This window comes from Balaenoptera borealis (assembly GCF_965194805.1).
Source record: "Balaenoptera borealis genome assembly, chromosome: 8".
Lineage (NCBI taxonomy): Eukaryota > Metazoa > Chordata > Mammalia > Artiodactyla > Balaenopteridae > Balaenoptera > Balaenoptera borealis.
Genome location: NC_138865.1, coordinates 119,127,857 through 119,150,236, shown reverse-complemented (window position 1 = coordinate 119,150,236; position 22,380 = coordinate 119,127,857). Strand labels below are relative to the sequence as shown.

Genomic DNA, 22,380 nt, shown 5'->3' with positions numbered 1-22,380 from the left:
GCACATGAGACACGTTCCTGCCCCTTGGATCCTTGAGCTTCAGGGAGACAGGCAGGCATGTGCACGTGGGTTTGGATGGGACAGCACCGGCTGCCCCTCGACACCGTCTTTGGTGTTGAGGCTCGAGGCCCTCGTGTCCTGCCCGTGCCCTGAACAGGCATCCTCTCCAGGTGGTCGGGTAAGATGGGACCCTGTTCACAGGAACTTTTTGATGCCCCCTCATTTGTGAGACCTTCCTTGGCAACACTTGTGTTGCTGGGATGAGGTGTGGGTCCCCGCTTTCCAGGACCCCACCCCGTGGCTCCCGGTGTACCTGACCACCCCAGGACCCTGTCTGCTGCCGAGGGTCCAGGCAGCAGGGTCTGGTGGGGTCAGGACAGGATGGCCTCATGTGGATGGATGCGTGCCACTCCACGTCCTACAGTAGCACACGGGGCCAGGAAGACTGGTTTCACGGGCCCGCTCAGCATCATTCGGCGGGGCACGCAAGGTGGAGGTCGCTGATGTTTTCTGGAAGGGTTCACAGTTCGGAAAGTGCAAGGAGCTGAACCCCAGTTTGAAACCACCAAGTGACGGGCATTGCTTTAATTTGTGAACATGAAGTATGGGCATGCAAATTCACAGGCAGGTAAATTGAGGGGTCCCCCCAAGACTTTCCCCCCACAAGATACCTCCCTCGGTGTGTGTGGGTGAGATTTCCCGAACTCCTCTGGAGAGAGCTGGCCGGGCCTGTCGCTCGGCGCTCCGGGGAGGCCGGAGCGGGCAGCCAAGACCCTCGAGATCAGCGCAGTGTGAGAAGGCTCACTGGCCGTGGACGGGAGCCCTGGAACGTGAACTGGGCCTCCTCAAGGCAGAGGGTCCACACCGCCCTTCAAAAGCAGGCCGTCTGGGGAGGGCAGCACTGGGCAGGACAACGAGGGACGCGCAAGGGGGCCCTGTTCTCTCACCCTTGACCCGGGCTGGGTGGAGGGGAGCAGCCCTGGAAGGCGGGCTCCCCGCAGCGCCCCTACCCCACCGCGTTCCCCATGGTGGCCTGCCTGGCCCTGGCCATCCCTGTTCCCTGAGGATCCCCCTGGAACCTGCACCAGACACAGGCCGGTGAAGACCAGCAGGGACGATGAGAGTGTGTATCGGTCACTGGCTGTGCTGCCGGTCCTGGGGACGCTGGGAGCAGGGCGGACGGGTGGCCACACTGCGCAGGTGACTCGGCGGACGATCGGACACAGATGAGCTGGGCGGTTTCAGGTACACGAGGACCTGGAGGGAGGCACGGGCTGACGGGGCCCAGAGCCTGGATGGGGGCAGCTCCAGCAAGAGCGGCCAGGGCCGGCCGGGGGTGGGGGGGCACTTCCAGAGGGGCTCAGGTAAAAGGAGGGGGGAGGCAGAGCATGGGCTTCCACCCTAGTCGGGGGGGTCAGCCAGCCCCGATAGACATCACAGCAGGCACAGTAGATGTGACAGCCTCGGGGTCTCCTCTAGATACAGATGCATCCTCCCTGCAGGAGGGGACCTCCAAGTTTGCCAACCTGGAGATAAACACCAAGAGAGGCCAGAAGCCCCAGAGGCCTGGAGAGCAAGGGCCTGAGCCCTCCCCTCCTGCTGCCACGGTGACAGCTTGCCCATTAGACCTGACCTTTCTTGGGGTCTGGCAGGGTCGTGCCCTGAGTGGTTGGTGTCCCAGGGGCCTGGAAGAGCCAGGTTCAGGGGGGGATTTGGGGCCAGGGTGGGTGAGGGCAGGTGCACCACGCCACCCACTCGGGCCAGAACAGGCTCGCGGTGCGTGTGGGCGTGGAGGGGTCTCTAGAATCAGGCCTGCAGATGGCTGGGGCCAGACGCCACCTGGGGCCACTCCCCAGGGTCCAGCCCAGGACTTTGCCTCCAGTGGCCAGTCCCAGCCCAAGGAGCTGGGTTCCTCCCTTCACCACCAGTGCTCTCCAGGCCTGGCCCTGGCCACGTGCAAAGCCAATTCTTTATAAACTGTTGCATCTCAACATACGAGCCTGAGTATTCTCACACTGTTTTTTGAACTGTCTGTCCTTTGTCTGAAAATTAGCCCGTGTATGAAAATGAGTCGGCCCTGAACCTGTATGAGACCTGCAAGGTGCGGACCGTGAAGGCAGGCACGCTGGAGAAGCTGGTGGAGCACCTGGTGCCCGCCTTCCAGGGCAGCGACCTCTCCTATGTCACCATCTTCCTGTGCACCTACCGAGCCTTCACCACCACCCAGCGGGTCCTGGACCAGCTGTTCCAAAGGTGAGCGCCCCGCCCCTCCCCGGCACAGCGGCTCCCCGCCCACCCACTGGCTGTGTGTCTTGGGAATGTCGCTTCACCTCTCTGAGCCTCAGTTTGCTCACGTGAAGGTCGGGCTGCCCAGAGGCCCGACCTCCCAGGGCTGTCAGGACTGTCGGATAAGCGTGGACAGTGCGGCCCCGCGCCGGCCCTGTGGAAAGGGCTGCTGAGGGATGGGGTGGTTTTAATTAAGGTTTTCCTCTGCCCCGTGGAGAAGCTCTCTGCTTCCAGCCCCTGGGCAGAACAGTTTTCCCATTTGTAAAGGAGGTTCCAGATTCTGTCTCAGGGGTCCTTCCTGGGAGTAGCCAGAGCAGGGCTGGCTGGGGGCTGGCTGAGGGCCCAGGCCCACTCAGGCATCTGTAAGGTGCTGGTTGGGCTCATTCATTCAGCAATACCTACGAAGCACCTACCGTGTACAGGCACTTTTCTAGGCATTTGGCTTAATTCAGTGAACGGTGCAGACAAAAAGCCCTGCCCTCCCGGGCTTCCATCCTAGTCGGGGGTCAGCCAGTAACACTAGACGTCATAGCAGGTACGGTAGATGTGACGCCCTCACGGCCTCCTCTAGATACGGGTGCATCCTGCCTTATTCCAGTGTGGACGGCGGACCTCAGGACCAACTGAAAAAGTGAGTAGACTTTGCGTCCGATGGGAGGGGCTGGGCAGAACCTGGCTGCCACATATCTTGCGATTCCCGCTAGAGGGCTGAGGTCTGGGGGCTCCTCCTGCAGGAGGAAAGGAGTCAGAGAGCTGTGGCTGGGGTCCCATGTCCCCAGGGAGCAGAGGGGAGGCTGTGGGCTGAGAGCCGGCCCCTGAGAGCATCCATCCCCGCTCAGATCCGGGGCCCAGGACAGGAGGTGTGGGGGGCAAAAGCTGCTGACACTTCAGCCTCGCAGCCCAATGTGAGTGCTCAGCTGGGGCTCACGGGAGCTCAGTCAGGGCCGGGGGGCCGGCTACGTCCCCACCACCAAGTAGAGCGTCCCTGGGAGGACGAGCCCCGCCCTCCGGCGCGGAGACTAAGGCAGCCGCCGGTGCGCGAGCCTCCGGTTCAGGTGCGCGAGGCCCGTGAAGGCCGGGCAGGGGGCACGCTCTGCTTGTCCCCTCCTCCCTCCCCTGTTTATGCAGCGCCTACTGTGTGCGGCCAGCCCAGCGCAATGAACAGAGCGGGCGCGGCCCTCCCTGCCCTCCTGCAGTTTCCTTTCCAGGGGGGAGGGCCCGGGGGGGCTGGGGGCAGACAGGAGAGAGCCAGGCTCCCCCGAGGAAGGGAGAGGTGGTCACCAGGGATGGAGGGCCCCTTCCTACCAGGCCTGCCCCTGCCTGGCAGCCCGGTGCGGGTGGGGCGGGGCGGGCCCAGAAGCCCGGCCCCCATGGGGGAGCCGGGGGAGGGCCGCGTGGAAGGAGAGGCCAGGCCCCGACTCCGCTGCCCGCCCGCCTGCCCCCAGTGCCGTCTCCTCCATCCTGGGCACCTGGCTGGACCAGTACTCCGAGGACTTCTGTCAGCCCCCGGACTTCTCCTGCCTCAAGCAGCTGGTGGCCTACGTGCAGCTCAACATGCCCGGCTCCGACCTGGAGCGCCGGGCCCGCCTCCTCCTGGCCCAGCTGGAGCACACGGAGCTCACCAAGGCAGAGCCGGAGGGTGAGGAGATCGGGGTGGGTGCGTGTGAGCGTGAGGGGAGGGGCCGGTGCTGGACACGGAGGCGCCCCCGAGGCTGCCTCAGGCCGCCCACGTGGGGACCGCTGTCGGGGAGGACGTCCTGTCGCAGATTCCTGGACCGGAACTTCTGTAAAAGGCAGCGGGTTGTTTCCTTTCTTTGGAAAGGCACGTTTGGAAGGCAGGCACGTTGACCTCCTCCTGCACCTTCACTGCCATCTCAGGATCTAGAACTGGCTCCAGCACCAGCCCCTGTACAATCTGAAGACCTAGATCCAGCTGCAGAAGCAGCAACAGAACTAAAGCCAGATCCAGAGCTGGAGGCGTTTCCATCAGTGGCTGGAGGGACGCCTCGAGCGGCGGCACCAGAGCAGGAGCCAGCATCACAATCAGTTGCATCAGCACCTCTGCATCCAGGGCCCGTGGCTGCATCTCCGGAGGAGACCCAGAGCTGGCTCAGGACCCACTACCCCTGCGGGGAGAACCAGCTCGGGCACCATGCTCAGTGTCAGCTCCTGACCCACTTCTACCCGCTCCCCCCACCCCCGAACTCTCCTTCCCCTCCCCTGTTACTGTTTCTGATTTGGTTTTTAATTTTATTTTTTCATTTCACATTATTTATGGTGTCTTTTACGTCTTCATAGAACCAAGTTTAATTTTTTTAATTTTAAATTGTGCGTCTCAGGAGCATCGAGTATATTCACAGTTCTGTGCAACCTTCCCCAGGGTCTCGGGCAGACTTTCACTCCCCAGAAGGAACCCCTGAGCCAAAGCGTTCACTCCCCATTCCTCTCTCCCCAAGCCCCTGACAGCCTGTAATCTGCTTTCTGTCTCTGTGCCTTTACGTGTTCTAGATGTTTCCTATAAATGGAATTATACAAGGTGGCTTTCTGTGTAGGCCACATATTTTAAGAGGGGAGTAGTTAATTTTTGTTTTCTTTTTTCACTTGAAATAGCATTTTTGTTATATGAAAGGGAAATGCCAGATGGATTAAAGATGAGAGGTACAACTTGAAGTCTCTTTTGTAAATATGTGTGTGATCTCAGGGTAGAGACCCCTGTTCTGAGTACGGCCCCAGAGCCAGAAGACAGAAGGGAAACGCCTGGCTCTTCCCATGGCCAAACAGAAACAAGAAACACATAGAAAGCTGGGAAGACAGACCACAAACTGGAACAGCATTCCTCACATCCCAGGGCCAGAGAAAGGTTTGACACCCCTGTGGTGCCCCAAATCTTGAAAGTCAATGTTTTAAAAAGGGACAAAGAACAAACACGTGCATTTCCAACAAGAGGCCACACACGTGGTCGGTATAGGTCAGAGATGCTTGACCTCCCGATGAGGACACGCAGATGTAAACACCGTGGAGACAGCGTTGTCAACACCACACTGACAGGTTTCTAGTCTGGTGGCAACCAGCCCTGGGGACAGTGTGAGGAAGCAGAGGCCCAGCAGATCCTCTAGAGGGAAGCGTGGAAGGACACTCCTCTCTGGGAGAACAGTGCGCAGGACCCCAAAGCTCCACAGATGCAACCCTTTACCTGCAGAGCTAATCCCAGGAGTTTACCCACAGGAATTCTCGCATGGCGTGTGTGCCCGTGTGCACATGTGTGCGTGTGCAGTTGTGGGTGTCGGGTGGGGCGGATTCTGGGGACGTGTGCCCTTCTGGAACCTGGTTCCCCCGGGGGGAAGCTGATCAGTCCATTGTCTTCCTCCTTCGCATTTTCTGGGGCCCCGAATCAGAATTTCCAAAGAGCCCCTGCTATGGGACATGGGCCATTTGCCATTTTTCACTCTCAGAATCATGCTGAAGGGAACATCTGCGTCCATAAGTCTCTATTTAGGGCAGAATCCATGCGGTGGATTTTCTGGGTCAAAACATATACAGTTTTTAAGGTATTGGCCACAGTTTCCAACATAGCAGTCTCTGCCCACTTTGAGCCTTGCTTGGGAAAGAGGGGCCTCAGACGCCCCGAAGGCCGAGACCTCAGGGAGGGAGGAGGAGGAGGAGCTGGGAGTGGAGGTGGTGAAGGGACCTGGGAGTGACGTACCCAGAAGGGACTGTCCCGCCCCTCAGCCCCACACCCAGCCCCGCCCACTTCTAGAGCTGGTGCGTGGCTCTGCTCCTAGAACTGGCACTGGAGCTTATGCAAGAGCTGATGCTGGACTTGGTTCTAGCTCTGGGGAAGGCGCTGGAGCCGGATCTACCTCCAGAGATGGTCTACACCTGGTTCTGCAGTTGGACAGCGCTCTTGAGCTGTCTCTCACACTGGCACTGGAGCTGGTGCTACAGCTATTGCGGTCGTTGGCTCTGGCTCTGGCTCTGGAGCGACCACTGAAGCTGACTCCTGGGTGGGTACTGGTTTGGCTTGAGCTGTGGATCTGGTCCTGGAGCCGGCTGTACCTCGGAGCTAATGTTACAGCAGGTGCCAGAAGCAGCTGTGGATTTCGCTGTGGATAGGGCGCAGGAGCTGTCCCTGGTGCTGGAGCTCTCGCTGACTGTGCGGCTGACTCCAGCTCCGGTCTGGTGCTGGATCTGCTTCTTGTGCCTCTAGCTGTACAGCCAGTCCTGGCTCTAGCTCTGTAGCTGGTGCTAAAACTGGTGGTGGAGCTGGTTGTAGCTCTGGCACTGGTTCCACCTCTGGAATTGGTGTCAGGGCAGATTCTGGCACTAGAGCAGGCACAGAATCTGGCCTAGGAGTTGGTGGTAGAGCTGCCTCTATCTCTGAAATGGCATCATGCTGGTGCCAGAGCACGATCTAGCTCTGATGTTGGTGCTAGAGCTGTTGCTGGAGCTGGCTCTTTCTCCTGAGCTGGCATTGGCTCTAAGTCTGCTACTGGTACCCAAGCCAGCTCTTGCTCTGGAGCTGCTGCAGGAGCTGGCTCTCATGGGCGCTCTGGCTCTGGAGTTGGTCCTAGAACTGTGGCTGGAGCAGGCTCTAGCTCTGAACTTGGTGCCGACTCTCGCTCTGGAGCTGGTGCCAGGAATGGCTGTAACTCTGGAGCTGATGCTACAGCTGGCGCTGGGGCGACCTCCTCCTTGGCACCTAGCACTGGCTCTAAATTGGCTTTGAGCTGGTTCTCACTCTAAAGTGGGCACTAGAACTATCACTGGGGCTGGCACAGGAGTCAGTGATAGAGCTGTCTCTATCTTCCAGAGATAGAGCTGACATGACAGCTGGTGTTCAAGCCAGCTCCAGCTCGTGGGATAACACCAGCCCTGGCCAGGACCAGCACTGGAGCTGAAGCTGGAGCTGGCTCTATCTCAGGAGTTGATGCCAGTGTTGGAGCCTGAGTTGACTGTAGCCATGGAGCTGGCTCTATCTCAGGAGTTGATGCCAGTGTTGGAGCCTGAGTTGACTGTAGCCATGGAGCTGGCTCTATCTCAGGAGTTGATGCCAGTGTCGGAGCCTGAGTTGACTGTAGCCGTGGAGCTGGCTCTATCTCAGGAGTTGATGCCAGTGTTGGAGCCTGAGTTGACTGTAGCCGTGGAGCTGGCTCTATCTCAGGAGTTGATGCCAGTGTCGGAGCCTGAGTTGACTGTAGCCGTGGAGCTGGCTCTATCTCAGGAGTTGATGCCAGTGTTGGAGCCTGAGTTGACTGTAGCCGTGGAGCTGGCTCTATCTCAGGAGTTGATGCCAGTGTTGGAGCCTGAGTTGACTGTAGCCATGGAGCTGGCTCGAACTCTGGTGCTGGAGCTGACGCTGGCTATGGAGCCAGCTCTGGCTCTAGTTCTGGAGACCCAGAACTATTAGTGGTCATAGAACTGGCTCTAGCAATGGATCAGTGCTGAAGCTGGTGCTGGAACTGACACTGAGTCTGGAGCTTTGGCTGGAGCTGGCTCCAGATAGATATCACTTGCGCTCTTGAGCTGGTGCTTGGAGCTGGCTCTAGACCTTGTGCTGGAGTTGGCTCTAGCCCTGGAACTGGCAGCGGAGCTCTCTCTAGTTCAGGAGCTAATGCTCGAGCTAGTTCTGGTGCTGACACTAGCTCTAGAGAGAGCTCTACCTCTAGAGCTGCCTGTAGCTCTAGCTGTGTTGCCAGAGGTGGTGCTGGAGCAGACTCGAGTTCAGTTCCTGTTGTTATCTGTTACTATGGAATTTGTGTTGGGTCTGATCCAAACTCTAGAGCTGGTGCTGGAGCTGGCAAATAGGTTGATGATAGAGCTGCTTCCATCCCTGCAGGTGGTGAGACAGCTGGTGCCAAAGCTGGTTCCAGCCCTGGAGCTGGTGCTAGAGCCAGTTATGGAGCTCACTGGAGTTTGAGGGCTTTTCCATGAGCTGATGTTGGAACTAGTTCTCTCACTGGACTTGACTCTAGATCTAGTGATAGAGCTGGCTCTCATTCTGCACCTGGCACTGGCTCTAAATCTGGAGGTGGCCCTGGAGCCAGCTCCAGCTCTGGAACGCTGCAAGAGCTGGTGCTGGAGTTGGCTCTAGCTCTGGAGCTGGTGCTACCTCTAGCTGTCAGGCTTGTACCAGAAATGCCTTTAATGCCAGATCTGGCACTAGCACTGGTACAAGATCTGGCACTGACAGTGATGCCAGCTTGGGAGCTGGTAGTCGAGCTGGCACTGGTGCTGCAAGAGGACAAAAAGTTCACCAACCTCATGACTGTAGACTGTGCGTGCACACACTTGTGCACGCATCAAATACATTTCTTTTCTTCCCTTCCTTTATCTTCTTACCATATAGCATAACATAGACCATAAGATGCACCAATAACTGTTACCCTCACATCACAGGGTTTAAGTTACAGGTCGTCAAGGAGAAAAGTAAGCATCACCCCAGCACTCTGCATGCCCTGGGGAGAGTGTCCGCGTGTCTCATTAGGAGGGAGAACGACTCTCTTACTGTCTTCACTTAGAGACTCAACATGGCTACAGCAGAGCAGTGGGTACCAAGTCAAAAGAAGGTGGGCCGTGACAGTTGGTCTCACATGTCAACCTGCCCAGGCCATAGTGTGCAGTCATTCGATCAAACTGGTGATTTAGTCCACACATGTTGTGAAGGTACTTATAGGTGTGGCTGACTTGCCTTTAAGTAAAAGAGATTACTTAAATGGTGGGTCTCATCAGGTGAAGGCCTTACAAGCCATCAAAAAACCGAGGTTTCCTGAAAAAGAAAGTCTGCCGCAAGACACAGCATCTAAGGATAGCTTCAAGGTGGCGGAAGAGTAAGACGCAGAGATCACCTTCCTCCCCACAAATACATCAAAACTACATCTACATGTGGAACAGCTTCTACAGAACACCTACTGAATGCTGGCAGAAGACCTCAGACTTCCCAAAAGGCAAGAAACTCCCCACGTACCTAGGTAGGGCAAAAGAAAAAAGAAAAAACAGAGACAAAAGAATAGGGATGGGACCTGCCCCAGTGGGAGGGAGCTGTGAAGGAGGAAAGGTTTCCACACACTGGGAAGCCCCTTCACTGGCGGAGATGGGGGTGGCGGAGGGGGGACGCTTCGGAGACACGAAGGAGAGCGCAGCAACAGGGGTGCGGAGGGCAAAGCGGAGAGATTCCCGCACGGAGGATTGGTGCCGACCAGCATTCACCAGCCCGAGAGGCTTGTCTGCTCACCCGCCAGGGCGGGGGTGGGGGGGCTGGGAGCTGAGGCTCGGGCTTCAGTCGGATCGCAGGGAGAGGACTGGGGTTGGCTGCGTGAACACAGCCTCAAGGGGGCTAGTGCGCCACAGCTAGCCGGGAGGGAGTCCGGGGAAAAGTCTGGACCTGCTGAAGAGGCAAGAGACCACTGTTTCAGGGTGCGAAAGGAGAGGGGATTCAGAGCACCTCCTAAACGAGATCCAGAGATGGGCGCGAGCCGCGGCTATCAGCGCGGACCCCAGAGATGGGCATGAAACACTAAGGCTGCTACTGCAGCCACCAAGAAGCCTGTGTGCGAGCACAGGTCACTCTCCACACCGCCCCTCCCGGGAGCCTGTGCAGCCCGCCACTGCCAGGGTCCCGTGATCCAGGGACAACTTCCCTGGGAGAACACACGGCCCACCTCAGGCTGGTGCAACGTCGCGCTGGCCTCTGCTGCCACAGGCTCGCCCCACATTCCGTACCCCTCCCTCCCCCTGGCCTGAGTGAGCCAGAGCCACCTAATCAGCTGCTACTTTAACCTCGTCCTGTCTGAGCGAAGAAAAGATGCCCTCAGGCGACCTACACACAGAGGCGGGGCCATATCCAAAGCTGAACCCTGGGAGCTGAGCGAACAAAGAAGAGAAAGGGAAATTTCTCCATGCAGCCTCAGGAGCAGCGGATTAAATCTCCACAGTCAAATTGATGTACCCTGTATCTGTGAAATACCTGAATAGACAATCAATCATCCCAAAATTGAGGCGGTGGACTTTGGGGGCAAATGTAGACTTGAGGTTTGCTTTCTGCATCTAATTTGTTTCTGGTTTTATGTTTATCTTAGTTTAGTATTTAGAGCTTATGATCATTGGTAGATTTGTTTATTGATTTGGTTGCTCTCTTCCTTTTTTTAAAATATATATATATATTTTTTTCCTTTTTCTCCTTTTGTGAGTGTGTATGTGTATGCTACTTTGTGTGATTTTGTCTGTATAGCTTTGCTTTTACCATTTGTCCTAGGGTTCTGTCTGTCCATTTTTTGTTTGTTTGTTTGTTTAGCATAGTTTTTAGTGCTTGTTATCATTGGTGGATTTGTTTTTTGGTTTGGTTGCTCTCTCTTTTTTTTATTACTTTTTTATTTTTTATTTTTAATAATTTTTAAATTTTTTGTTTTAATAACTTTATTTTATTTATTTTTCCTTCTTTCTTTCTTATTTTTTCTCCCTTTTCTTCTGAGCTGAGTGGCTGACAGAGTCTTGGTGCTTCAGCCAGGTGTCAGGCCTGAGCCTCTGAGGTAGGAGAGCTGAGTTCAGGACATTGGTCCACCAGAGACCTCCCAACTCCACGTAATATCAAATGGCAAAAGCTCTCCCAGAGATCTCCCTCTCAACGCTAAGACCCAGCTCCATTCAACAACCAGCAACCTACAGCACTGGACACCCTATGCCAAACAACTAGCAAGACAGGAACACAACCCCACCCATTAGCAGAGAGGCTGCCTAAAATCATAATAAGTTCACAGACACCCCAAAACACACCACTGGATGCAGACCTGCACACCAGAAAGACAAGATCCAGACTCATCCACCAGAACACAGGTACCAGTCCCCTCTACCAGGAAGCGTACACAACCCACTGAACCAAACTTACCCACTGGGGGCAGACACCAAAAACAATGGGAACTACGAATCTGCAGCCTGCAAAAAGGAGACCCCAAACACAGTAAGTTAAGCAAAATGAGAAGACAGACAAATACACAGCAAATGAAGGAGCAAGGTAAAAACCCAACGGACCAAAGAAATGAAGAGGAAATAGGCAGTCTATCTGAAAAAGAATTCAGAGTAATGATAGTAAAGACGATCCAAGATCTTGGAAATAGAACGGAGAAAATACAAGAAATGTTTAACAAGGACCTAGAAGAACTAAAGAGCAAACAAACAATGATGAACAACACAATAAATGAAATTTAAAATTCTCTAGAAGGAATTAATAGCAGAACTGAGGCAGAAGAATGGATAAGTGACCTGGAAGATAAAATAGTGGAAATAACTACTGCAGAGCAGAATAAAGAAAAAAGAATGAAAAGAATTGAGGACAGTCTCAGAGACCTCTGGGACAACATTAAATGCACCAACATTCGAATTATAGGGGTCCCAGAAGAAGAAGAGAAAAAGAAAGGGACTGAGAAAATATTTGAAGAGATTATAGTTGAAAACTTCCTGAATATGGGAAAGGAAATAGTCAATCAAGTCCAGCAAGCACAGAGAGTCCCATACAGGATAAATCCAAGGAGAAACACGCCAAGACACATATTAATCAAACTATCAAAAATTATATACAAAGAAAAAATATTAAAAGCAGCAAGGGAAAAGCAACAAAAAACATACAAGGGAATCCCCATAAGGTTAACAGCTGATCTTTCAGCAGAAACTCTGCAAGCCAGAAGGGAGTGGCAGGACATATTTAAAGTGATGAAAGAGAAAAACCTACAACCAAGATTACTCTACCCAGCAAGGATCTCATTCAGATTTGATGGAGAAATTAAAACCTTTACAGACGAGCAAAAGCTAAGAGAATTCAGCACCATCAAATGAGCTTTACAACAAATCCTAAAGGAACTTCTCTAGGCAGGAAACACAAGAGAAGGAAAAGACCTAAAATAACAAACCCAAAACAATTAAGAAAATGGTAATAGGAACATACATATCAATAACTACCTTAAGTGTAAATGGATTAAATGCTCCAACCAAAAGACATAGACTGGCTGAGTGGATACAAAAACAAGACCCATATATATGCTGTCTACAAGAGACCCACTTCAGACCTAGGGACACATACAGACTGAAAGTGAGGGGATGGAAAAAGATGTTCTATGCAAATGGAAATCAAAAGAAAGCTACGGTAGCAATTCTCATATCAGACAAAATAGACTTTAAATGAAGACTATTACAAGAGACAAAGAAGGACACTACATAATGATCAAAGGATCAATCCAAGAAGAAGATAAAACAATTGTAAATATTTATGCACCCAACATAGGAGCACCTCAATACTTAAGGCAAATGTTAACAGCCATAAAAGGGGAAATAGACAGTAACACAATCATAGTAGGGGACTTTAACACCCCACTTTCACCAATGGACAGATCATCCAAAATGAAGATAAATAAGGAAACACAAGCTTTAAATGATACATTAAACAAGATGGACTTAATTGATATTTATAGGACATTCCATCCAAAAACAACAAAATACACTTTCTTCTCAAGTGCTCATGGAACATTCTCCAGGACAGATCATATCTTGGGTCACAAATCAAGCCTTGGTAAATTTAAGAAAATTGAAATCATATCAAGTATCTTTTCCGACCACAATGCTATGAGACTAGATATCAATTACAGGAAAAAATCTGTAAAAAATACAAACACATGGAGGCTAAACAATACACTACTAAATAACCAAGAGATCACTGAAGAAATCAAAGAGGAAATCAAAAAATACCTAGCAACAAATGACAATGAAAACACGATGACCTAAAACCTATGGGATGCAGCAAAAGCAGTTCTAGGAGGGAAGTTTATAGCAATACAATCCTACCTCAAGAAACAAGAAACATCTCAAATAAACAACCTAACCTTACACCTAAAGCAGTTAGAGAAAGAAGAACAAAAAAACCCCCAAAGTTAGCAGAAGGAAAGAAATCATAAAGATCAGATCAGAAATAAATGAAAAAGAAATGAAAGAAAAATAGCTAAGATCAATAAAACTAAAAGCTGGTTCTTTGAGAAGATAAACAAAATTGATAAACCACTAGCCAGATTCATCATGCAAAAAAGGGAGAAGACTCAAATCAATAGAAATGGAAATGAAAAAGGAGAAGTAACAACTGACACTGCAGAAATACAAAGGATCATGAGAGATTACTACAAGCAACTATATGCCAATACAATGGACAACCTGGAAGAAATGGACAAATTCTTAGAAAAGCACAACCTCCCGAGACTGAACCAGAAAGAAAAAGAAAATATAAACAGACCAATCACAAGCACTGAAATTGAAACTGTGATTTAAAATCTTCCAACAGGGGGCTTCCCTGGTGGCGCAGTGGTTGAGAATCTGCCTGCCAATGCAGGGGACACGGGTTCGAGCCCTGGTCTGGGAAGATCCCACATGCCGCAGAGCAACTAGACCCATGAGCCACAATTACTGAGCCTGCGCGTCTGGAGCCTGTGCTCCACAACAAGAGAGGCCGCGATAGTGAGAGGCCCACGCACCGCAATGAAGAGTGGCCCCCGCTTGCCGCAACTGGAGAAAGCCCTCACACAGAAACGAGGACCCAACACAGCCATAAATTAATTAATTAATTAATTAAATTTAAAAAAATAATAATCTTCCAACAAACAAAAGTCCAGGACCAGATGGATTCACAGGCGAATTCTATCAAACATTTAGAGAAGAGCTAACACCTATCCTTCTCAAACTCTTCCAAATATAGCAGAGAGAGGAACACTCTCAAACTCATTCTACGAGGCCACCATCACCCTGATACCAAAACCAGACAAAGATGTCACAAAAAAAGAAAACTACAGACCAATATCACTGATGAACAAAAATGCAAAAATCCTCAACAAAATACTAGCAAACAGAATCCAACAGCACATTAAAAGGGTCATATACCATGATCAAGTGGGGCTTATCCCAGGAATGCAAGGATTCTTCAATATACACAAAGCAATCAATGAGAAAAACCATATTAACAAATTGAAGGAGAAAAACCATATGATCATCTCAATAGATGCAGAAAAAGCTTTCGACAAAATTCAACACCCATTTATGATAAAAACTCTCCAGAAAGTAGGCATAGAGGGAACTTACCTCAATATAATAAAGGCCATATATGACAAAACCACAATCAACATTGTTCTCAATGGTGAAAAACTGAAACCATTTCAGGATCAGGAACTAAGACAGGAACAAGACAAGGCTGCCCACTCTCACCACTATTATTCAAATAGTTTTGGAAGTTTTAGCCACAGCAATCATAGAAGAAAAAGAAAAAAAAGGAATCCACATCGGAAAAGAAGAAGTAAAACAGTCACTGTTTGCAGATGACATGATACTATACATAGAGAATCCCAAAGATGCTACCAGAAAACTACTAGAGCTAATCAATGAATTTGGTAAAGTAGCAGGATATAAAATTAATGCACAGAAATCTCTTGCATTCCTATACACTAATGATGAAACATCTGAAAGAGAAATTAAGGACACACTCCCGTTTACCATTGCAACAAAAAGAATAAAATACCTAGGAATAAACCTACCTAAGGAGACAAAAAGACCTGTGTGCAGAAAACTATAAGATACTGATGAAAGAAATTAAAGATGATACAAACAGATGGAGAGATATACCATGTTCTTGGATCGGAAGAATCAACATTGTGAAAATGACTCTACTACCCAAAGCAACCTACAAATTCAATGCAATCCCTATCAAACTACCAATGGCATTTTTCACAGAACTAGAACAAAAAATTTCACAATTTGTATGGAAACACAAAAGACCCTGAATAGCCAAAGCAATCTTGAGAAAGAAAAACGGAGCTGGAGGAATCAGGGTCCCGGACTTCAGACTATACTACAAAGCTATAGTAATCAAGACAGTATGGTACTGGCACAAAAACAGAAATATAGATCAATGGAACAGGATAGAAAGCCCAGAGATAAACCCACACACATATGGTCACCTTATCTTTGATAAAGGAGGCAAGAATATACAACAGAGAAAAGACAGCCTCTTCAATAAATGGTACTGGGAAAACTGGACAGCTACATGTAAAAGAATGAAATTAGAACACTCCCTAACACCATACACAAAAATAGACTCAAAATGGATTAAAGACCTAAATGTAAGGCCAGACACTATAAAACTCTTAGAGGAAAACATAGGCAGAACACTCTGTGTCATACATCACAACAAGATCCTTTTTGACCCACCTCCTATAGTTACGGAAATAAAAACAGAAATAAACAAATGGGACCTAATGAAACTTAAAAGCTTTTGCACAGCAAAGGAAACCATAAACAAGATGAAAAGACAACCCTCAGAATGGGAGAAAATATCTGCAAATGAAGCAACTGACAAAGGATTAATCTCCAAAATATACAAGCAGCTCATGCAGCTCAATATCAAAAAAACAAACAACCCAATCCAAAAATGGGCAGAAGATCTAAATAGACATTTCTCCAAAGAAGATATACAGATTGCCAACAAACACATGAAAGGATGCTCAAAGTCACTAATTATTAGAGAAATGCAAATCAAAACTACAATGAGGTATCACCTCACACTGGTCAGAATGGCCATCATCAAAAAATCTACAAACAATAAATGCTGGAGAAGGTGTGGAGAAAAGGGAACCCTCTTGCACTGTTGGTGGGAATGTAAATTGATACAGCCACTATGGAGAATAGTATGGAGGTTCCTTCAAAAAATAAAAATAGAACTACCATATGACCCAGCAATCCCACTACTGGGCATATACCCTGAGAAAACCATAATTCAAAAAGGGTCATGTACCACAATGTTCACTGCAGCTCTATTTACAATAGCCAGGACATGGAAGCAACCTAAGTGTCCATCGAGAGATGAATGGATAAAGAAGATGTGGCACATATATACAATGGACTATTACTCAGCCATAAAAAGAAATGAAATTGAACTATTTGTAGTGAGGTGGATGGACCTAGAGACTGTCATACAGAGTGAAGTCAGAAAGAGAAAAACAAATACCGTATGGTAATGCATATATATGGAATCTGAAAAAAAAAATTGGTACTGATGAACTTAGTTGCAAGACAGGAATAAAGAGGTAGACACAGAGAATGGACTTGAGGACATGGGGAGGGGGGAAAGGTAAGCTGGGACGAAGTGAGAGAGTGGCATGGATTTATATACACAACCAAACGTAAAACAGATAGCTAGTGGGAAGCAGCCACATAGCACAGGGAGATCAGCTCGTTGCTTTGTGACCACCTAGAGGGGTGGGATAGGGAAGATGGGAGGGAGACAAGAGGGAGGAGATATGGGGATATATGTATATGTATAGCTGATTCACTTTGTTATACAGCAGAAACTAACACACCATTGTAAGGCAATTATACTCCAATAAAGATGTTAAAATAAATAAATAAACAAACAAACAAATAAATAAATTAAATTAAATGCTCTACAGGAGAAAAAAAAAAAAAAAGAAGACACAGCATCTAGAAGCCCGCCGGAGTGTCCAGTCCTGCAGACTTTGGACCTGCCAGCCCACTTGCTCACATGAGCCCGCATGTTAAAATCAATTCTCTCTATATATACACACAACATATACACACGTGTGTGTGTGTCTACACGCACATGTGTATAGGTCGTGTGTGTGTGTACACGGGTGTATCCTGGTGGAGCCCTGACTTGCCTGTGTCCTTCCTGCTTCCCCTTTACAATCACTGTTATCTGAGGCCTTAGACTCAGTGCCCGGTGGTATGCAAGCCTGGTGTTGCCTTCTGGGCTCTGCCAGCACTGCCCGGGGTTCCGAGAAAAGCCTGGCTGACACTGTCCTGGCTAAAGACACACAGAAGACCCCCAGAGCCCTCTTACCTGTAACGATCCAGAATGTGGTCAGAGAGCTTACACTCATGAGGCTGGCCAACAACACGGTCAGCATGCAGACTCCTGGAACAGAGAAGCGGACATATAAGGCCTCAGAAAAATAAACTAAAAACAGGATTTTCTGAATGCGGACTTCCACAACAGGAAGGTCTGCACAGAATATGTTATCATTCCTTTAATACATGTCTTGGGGAAGTCAAGTCTTTTGCCCATTCATTGTTACCTTTTAGCGCACAACTTAATACATGCTATTTCGTGCACAATCCTCTCCTCTGATGCTAAATATTTTCACTCTACGGTCTGCAAAGAGAAGAGGCAATCGTGGTGTATGCAAGAAAGAGGGAGCCACCACCCCTGGAAATCATCATTAATATTTGAATTTCTAGCTGTCACTTGTTTGGGGTGTCCAATAGGCTGGTCCACCCCCAGTTACACAGCAGCCAGGGCAAGGATAACAGGATCAAGAGGGCTACACTAATCATTTAACCATCTTGCAGTGAGTGTTTAATATTTGGATTCTGATTTGCTTCCAGGGAGGTTCTGTGTGTTTGGCGAGGGAGAAACACAGAGGAAGAGGGGGAGGCAGATGATTTCATGGTTTAAAAGCTGCTTAAAAGCTTTTCCCACTAAGTGCAGAAAAACATTGGACAAAACCCAACATCCTTTCATGAGAAAGACACTCAAGAAACTACAAACAGAAGGGCACTTCCTGAGCCTGATATAGGGCATCTGGGAACAATCCACAGCTCACGTCACGCTTAGTGGGGAAAGACTGAAGCCTCCCCTGAGATCAGGAACGAGATGAGCAGTGACCAGTCTTGCCAGTTCAGTGCCACATTTCACTGGAGGTCCATCAGGCAAGAAAACGAAATAAAAGGCATCTAGACTGGAGGGGATGAAGTAAAACTATCTCCATTTGCAAATTACATGACCACGTATATAGGAAATCACAGAGACTACGGGGGGAAACTATTAGAACTAATAAACGAGCTCAGCAAGGTTGCAGGATACAAGATAAATACCAAAAAAAATCAATTGTATGGGAATGTAAATTGATGCAGCCACAATGGAAAACAGTATGGAAGTTCCTCAAAAAATTAAAAATAGAACTACTATGTGATCCTGCAATCTCACTTCTGGGTATTTACCCAAAGGAAATGAAACTCAAAAAGATACATGCACCCCAATGTTCATTGCAGCACTATTTACAGTAGCCAAGATAAGGAAGCAGACTAAGCATCCATTGATGGATGCAGGGATAGAGAAGATGTGCTGTGTATATAATGGAATATTATTTAGCCATAAAAGAAGGAAATCCTGTCATTTGCAGTAATATGGATGGACCTTGAAGGTATTATGCTAAGTGAAACAAGTCAGACAGAGAAAGACTAATACCATATGATCTCATTTATACGTGGAATCTTAAAGAAAAAAAAAATAAGGGCTCATAGATACAGAGAACAGATTGGTGGTTACCAGAGGTAGGGAGTAAATGGGGGCAAAATGGATGAATAGGGTCGAAACCTACAAACTCCCAGTTATAAAATAAATAAGTCCTGGGGATGTAGTGTGCAGAATGGTGACTAGAGTTAACAATACTGTGTTGAATATTTGAAAGTTGCTAGGAGAGTGGTTCTTGAAAGTCCTCATCAGAAGGAAAAAAACTGTGTAACTATGTGAGATGGTGAATGTTAACTAGACTTACTGTGGTGACCATTGGGCAATATATATAAATATCAAATCATTATCTTATACACCTGAAACTAATATACTGTTATATGTCAATTTAAAAATCGATTGTATTTCTAAAACTAACGCTGAAAAATCTGACAATGAATGTAAGAAAACGAGTTAATTTACAATAGCATCCAAAAGAATAAAATACTCAGAAATAAATTTAGGATCAAAAGTATAAAACTTATACAATGAAAGCTACAAAACATTATTGAAAGCAATTAAAGAAGGCTGAAATAAATGGAAAGATATCCCACATTCATGGATGAAAAGACTTTATACTATTAAGATGGCAATACTTCCCAAATGGAACTACGGATTCAATGCAATCCACAGCAAAATCCCAGCTGCCATTTTTTTTTTTTTTTTTTTGCAGAAATTGACAAGCCAATGCTGAAATTCATTTGGAAATGCAAGGGATCCAGAATAGCCAAAACAACACAGAAAATGCAGAGCAAAAGTGGAGGACGCATACTTCCTGATTTCAAAACTTGTTACAAAGCTACAGTAATGAAGACAGTGTGGTCCTGGCATAAGGATAGACATAATAAATCAATGGAATAGAATTGAGAGTCCATAAACAAACCTTCGCATTTGTAGTCAATTGATTTTTGACGAGCCACCAGACAATTCAATGGGGAAAGAATACTTTTTTTCAATAAATGGTATTGGGACAACTGGATATTCACATGCAAAGGAAGAAGTTGGACTCTTCCTCACAGCCCTCACAGTGGATGAGGGCTTGCCCAAGAGCTGCAAGGAGGCTGCTGGGGCCAGGCTGCTAGGTGACCCAAGAGCCTGCCGGGCTCAGAGCAGCTGGCTGGGTGAGGTCACTGCCTGGTGAGGCCCTGGGACGAAGCTTCAGTCATCCTCCAGCTGCATTAATGTGGGCCCAGAGCTTGAGGGCAGACCTCGAGCATCTGTACAAGAACCTCTGAGCTGGGGACTACAGTTCCCCCTCGTTCTAAGTGGGAAACTGAGATGCCAAGATCCCTCCTGGCCTGTAAGTAGCAGCCCTGGGGTTAAAGCCAGATCCCTCTGGTCCAAAGGCACAAGGCTTCCCCTCCCCTGCATTCCCTTTCCCTTGACTGGCTCCGCCTCCTCTTGGGAAATGGAGTCCTGAGCAGGGATGTCAGAGGCCCTCCCCAACACAGACAGGCTGTGGCCTGTTCCCTGGCCTATCCCCATCTGGAACACACTTCACCACTTCACATCTGAAACAGTGTACACACACACACACACACACACACACACACACACTCACAGGCCATGAAAACACTGGCTCATCCTGGGAGGGCTACCCTCCGACGTTTTCTATTTTACTTAAAAGTCCCAGCTATCCCACTAACTCGGTCATAGCCCACTAAGCGGTGGTGAGGGCAGTGGGGACCGCTGTCTGAGTGTTCCCACTGCCAGGACACCAGATTCCCCCTGCCAGCCCCTGGGGGTGTCCCCTGCAGGGCTCTCAGAGACAGGCACAGATGACCATCGAAGCATATAAGCAATTTATATATGTCTCTAGCTGTTTTCTCTGGTTTCTAGAAGTAGATAAACTCAGTTGAAGGGGAGGGTATCAGGGTCCTATTGCCGAGTCACCCCCCAAGAGGAGAGTCCAGGGACCTTTTATCTTCCCTCTCCTTTTCACCCAGCTCCTCCCAGACCAGCCTTGAGGCTGTCCTTAGGCTGAATTTGTCCTCTCCTGGCGGGAGGGGTGACAGGAAAAACAGGGAATGCTGGTTTGGCCAGGGGATGGCTGTTGCCTGTTGACAGAATGCTGGTGTGTCTGCCAGGACCCCAGGGCTGGGTCTGCCCCTGCGCACAGCATGTGGGATCTTAGTTCCCAGACCAGGGATTGAACCCATGCCCCCTGCAGTGGAAGCGCAGAGTCTTAACCACTGGACCACCAGGGAAGTCCCTGGCTCACCTCTTTATTACCAGGGAGGGACCAGTGTCCAGAAGGTACACCAGAGAACTTTGTAAAAACACAAACTGAATGAGAAAAACCAATCAGTTGGTCCCAGACCAGGTCCCAGGGAACCAGGTGTTTGCAGCTAAAAATGGAAGCACGACCTTTCAGCCATACGTCACAAGTTCCCCGGGCCTGTGCCTGGCCCCTGCAGACTCTGGGGAAAAAAAACCCTGCCTTACAGGAACCTGAGGTCCTCAAGGGAAATCCCAAGGACACAGGCAATGACACCCACAAAGGACCTGGGACGCTGTGCCCATGCGCCAGGCAGATCTGCGTTTGCAACTTTAAGCTGCATCATTGTGACCTTGAACAAAGCTCTAACCTCTCTGAGCCTTGATTATTGTTTTGTCTCCCATGCTGTTTCTCTGCACAGATAATTCCTCGACTTACAGTGGGGTTACATCCTGATGAACCCATCCTAAGGTGAGAACATACTGAACATCATAGCTTAGCCTAACCTACCTTAAACTTGCTCAGAATACGTACCTTAGCTGGCAGTTTATATTATAATAGAGCTGAACATCTCATGTAATTTACTGAATACTATAGTGAAAGTGAAAAACAGAATGGTTGTCAGGGTACAGAATGGTCGTAAGTGTATCCTTGTTTAGCCTGGTGGTGGAGTGGCTGACAGAGTTGCCACCACGCTGCCCAGCACCACGAGAGTATCCCACCACATAATCCATAGACAGCCCAGCCGGGGAAAGATCAAAATTCACAATTCGAATTGCGGTTTCTACTGAATGCCTATAGCTTTCACCTCATCCTAATTGTATCGGGTTTCTCCCCGGCCCTTGTTACTGCTCCCGTATTTACCATCAGGGGGCCTTCCTTTTTGTCCCTCTGAATGCCCCCTCCGTCGCCACGCCTCTGCCTCCACCCTCTGCGCTTGGCCTACACTTGGAGACATATAAGACGGTCCCCCTGGGGCTCCTGGAGTCCCTGGGATGAACCAGGGTCAATATAACTCGGACAGGCCTTGGTAGGAAAGTATGGCCAACTCCCTTCACAGGGGAGGAAACAGAGGCTCCGAGGGATTCCGGGAGCCGCTCACGGTCTCCAGGCCGGCGTGCCAGCCTCAGGGGCCCTGAGCAAAAGAATGATGATCCTAACCCGGAAAGTAAGTACGACGTCCAACTGGTTTCCCATCCGGTGATTGCTTCGAGGCTCTTCTAGAAACAATAAAGTTTTTCCCTCAAATCGTTTCCCTGATTTCTCAAGCCCGCACCCCAGCCCGGAGTTCCCTGACGCGCGCTCCTCGCCTGGAAGGTGGGTCCCCTGCGTCGGAGGCCACGGCCCAGGTAGCCAGCAGAGGTTAAAGGCCCTGGGACCCCGGCGCGCGTGTACCCCTGGCGACTGGGGGCTGCAGCTGGTGGGCGGGGCGGGGCGGGGCGGGGCGGGGCGGGGCGGGAGGGTGGGTAGGAGGAGCAGCGGTAGGTGGGCGGGGCACGCAGGGGGGTAGGTGGGGCTGCGGCCGGTGGGCGGGGCGCGCGGCTCCTTTCCC

At 49.5% G+C, this 22,380-nt stretch overlaps 1 protein-coding gene and 1 long non-coding RNA gene across 7 annotated transcripts; one reads left to right on the top strand and one right to left on the bottom strand.

Annotated features, from left to right (window-relative positions):
- Positions 1–72: 72 nt before the first annotated feature.
- On the top strand, positions 73–4,956 carry LOC309633885 (ral guanine nucleotide dissociation stimulator-like). Of its 6 annotated transcripts, none has more exons than XR_014247745.1 (5): positions 73–1,607; positions 2,054–2,253; positions 2,819–2,917; positions 3,126–3,341; positions 3,732–3,847. XR_014247745.1 is itself a non-coding variant. In XM_082403191.1 (5 exons), exons 1-5 carry the CDS (start codon positions 1,227–1,229, stop codon positions 4,203–4,205), a joined length of 915 nt encoding a protein of 304 aa, XP_082259317.1. In that variant the 5' UTR covers positions 73–1,226; the 3' UTR covers positions 4,206–4,956. The 6 variants fall into 6 exon arrangements, 5 of the variants coding, with proteins under 5 accessions (XP_082259317.1, XP_082259318.1, XP_082259316.1 ...); XM_082403191.1 differs by lacking the exon at positions 3,126–3,341 and adding an exon at positions 4,165–4,956 and having other exon boundaries at positions 3,732–3,925; XM_082403192.1 differs by lacking the exon at positions 3,126–3,341 and adding an exon at positions 4,109–4,956 and having other exon boundaries at positions 3,732–3,925.
- On the bottom strand, positions 2,881–22,303 carry LOC309633895. Its single transcript, XR_014247748.1, has 3 exons — positions 21,990–22,303; positions 17,162–17,236; positions 2,881–3,014 (listed from the first exon to the last, which is right to left on the bottom strand). It is a non-coding gene; the product is annotated as an uncharacterized lncRNA (long non-coding RNA).
- Positions 22,304–22,380: the final 77 nt, after the last annotated feature.

What these genes read in the sequence shown, in the direction of transcription:
- LOC309633885 (XM_082403188.1), top strand. Translation starts at nt 1,227, where the DNA reads ATGAGCTGGGCGGTTTCAGGTACACGAGGACCTGGAGGGAGGCACGGG. An exon ending in CCTCCCCTCCTGCTGCCACG is followed by an intron (nt 1,608 to 2,053) that starts GTGACAGCTTGC and finishes TCTGAAAATTAG; the next exon opens with CCCGTGTATGAAAATGAGTC. An exon ending in CCTCAGGACCAACTGAAAAA is followed by an intron (nt 2,918 to 3,731) that starts GTGAGTAGACTT and finishes GCCTGCCCCCAG; the next exon opens with TGCCGTCTCCTCCATCCTGG.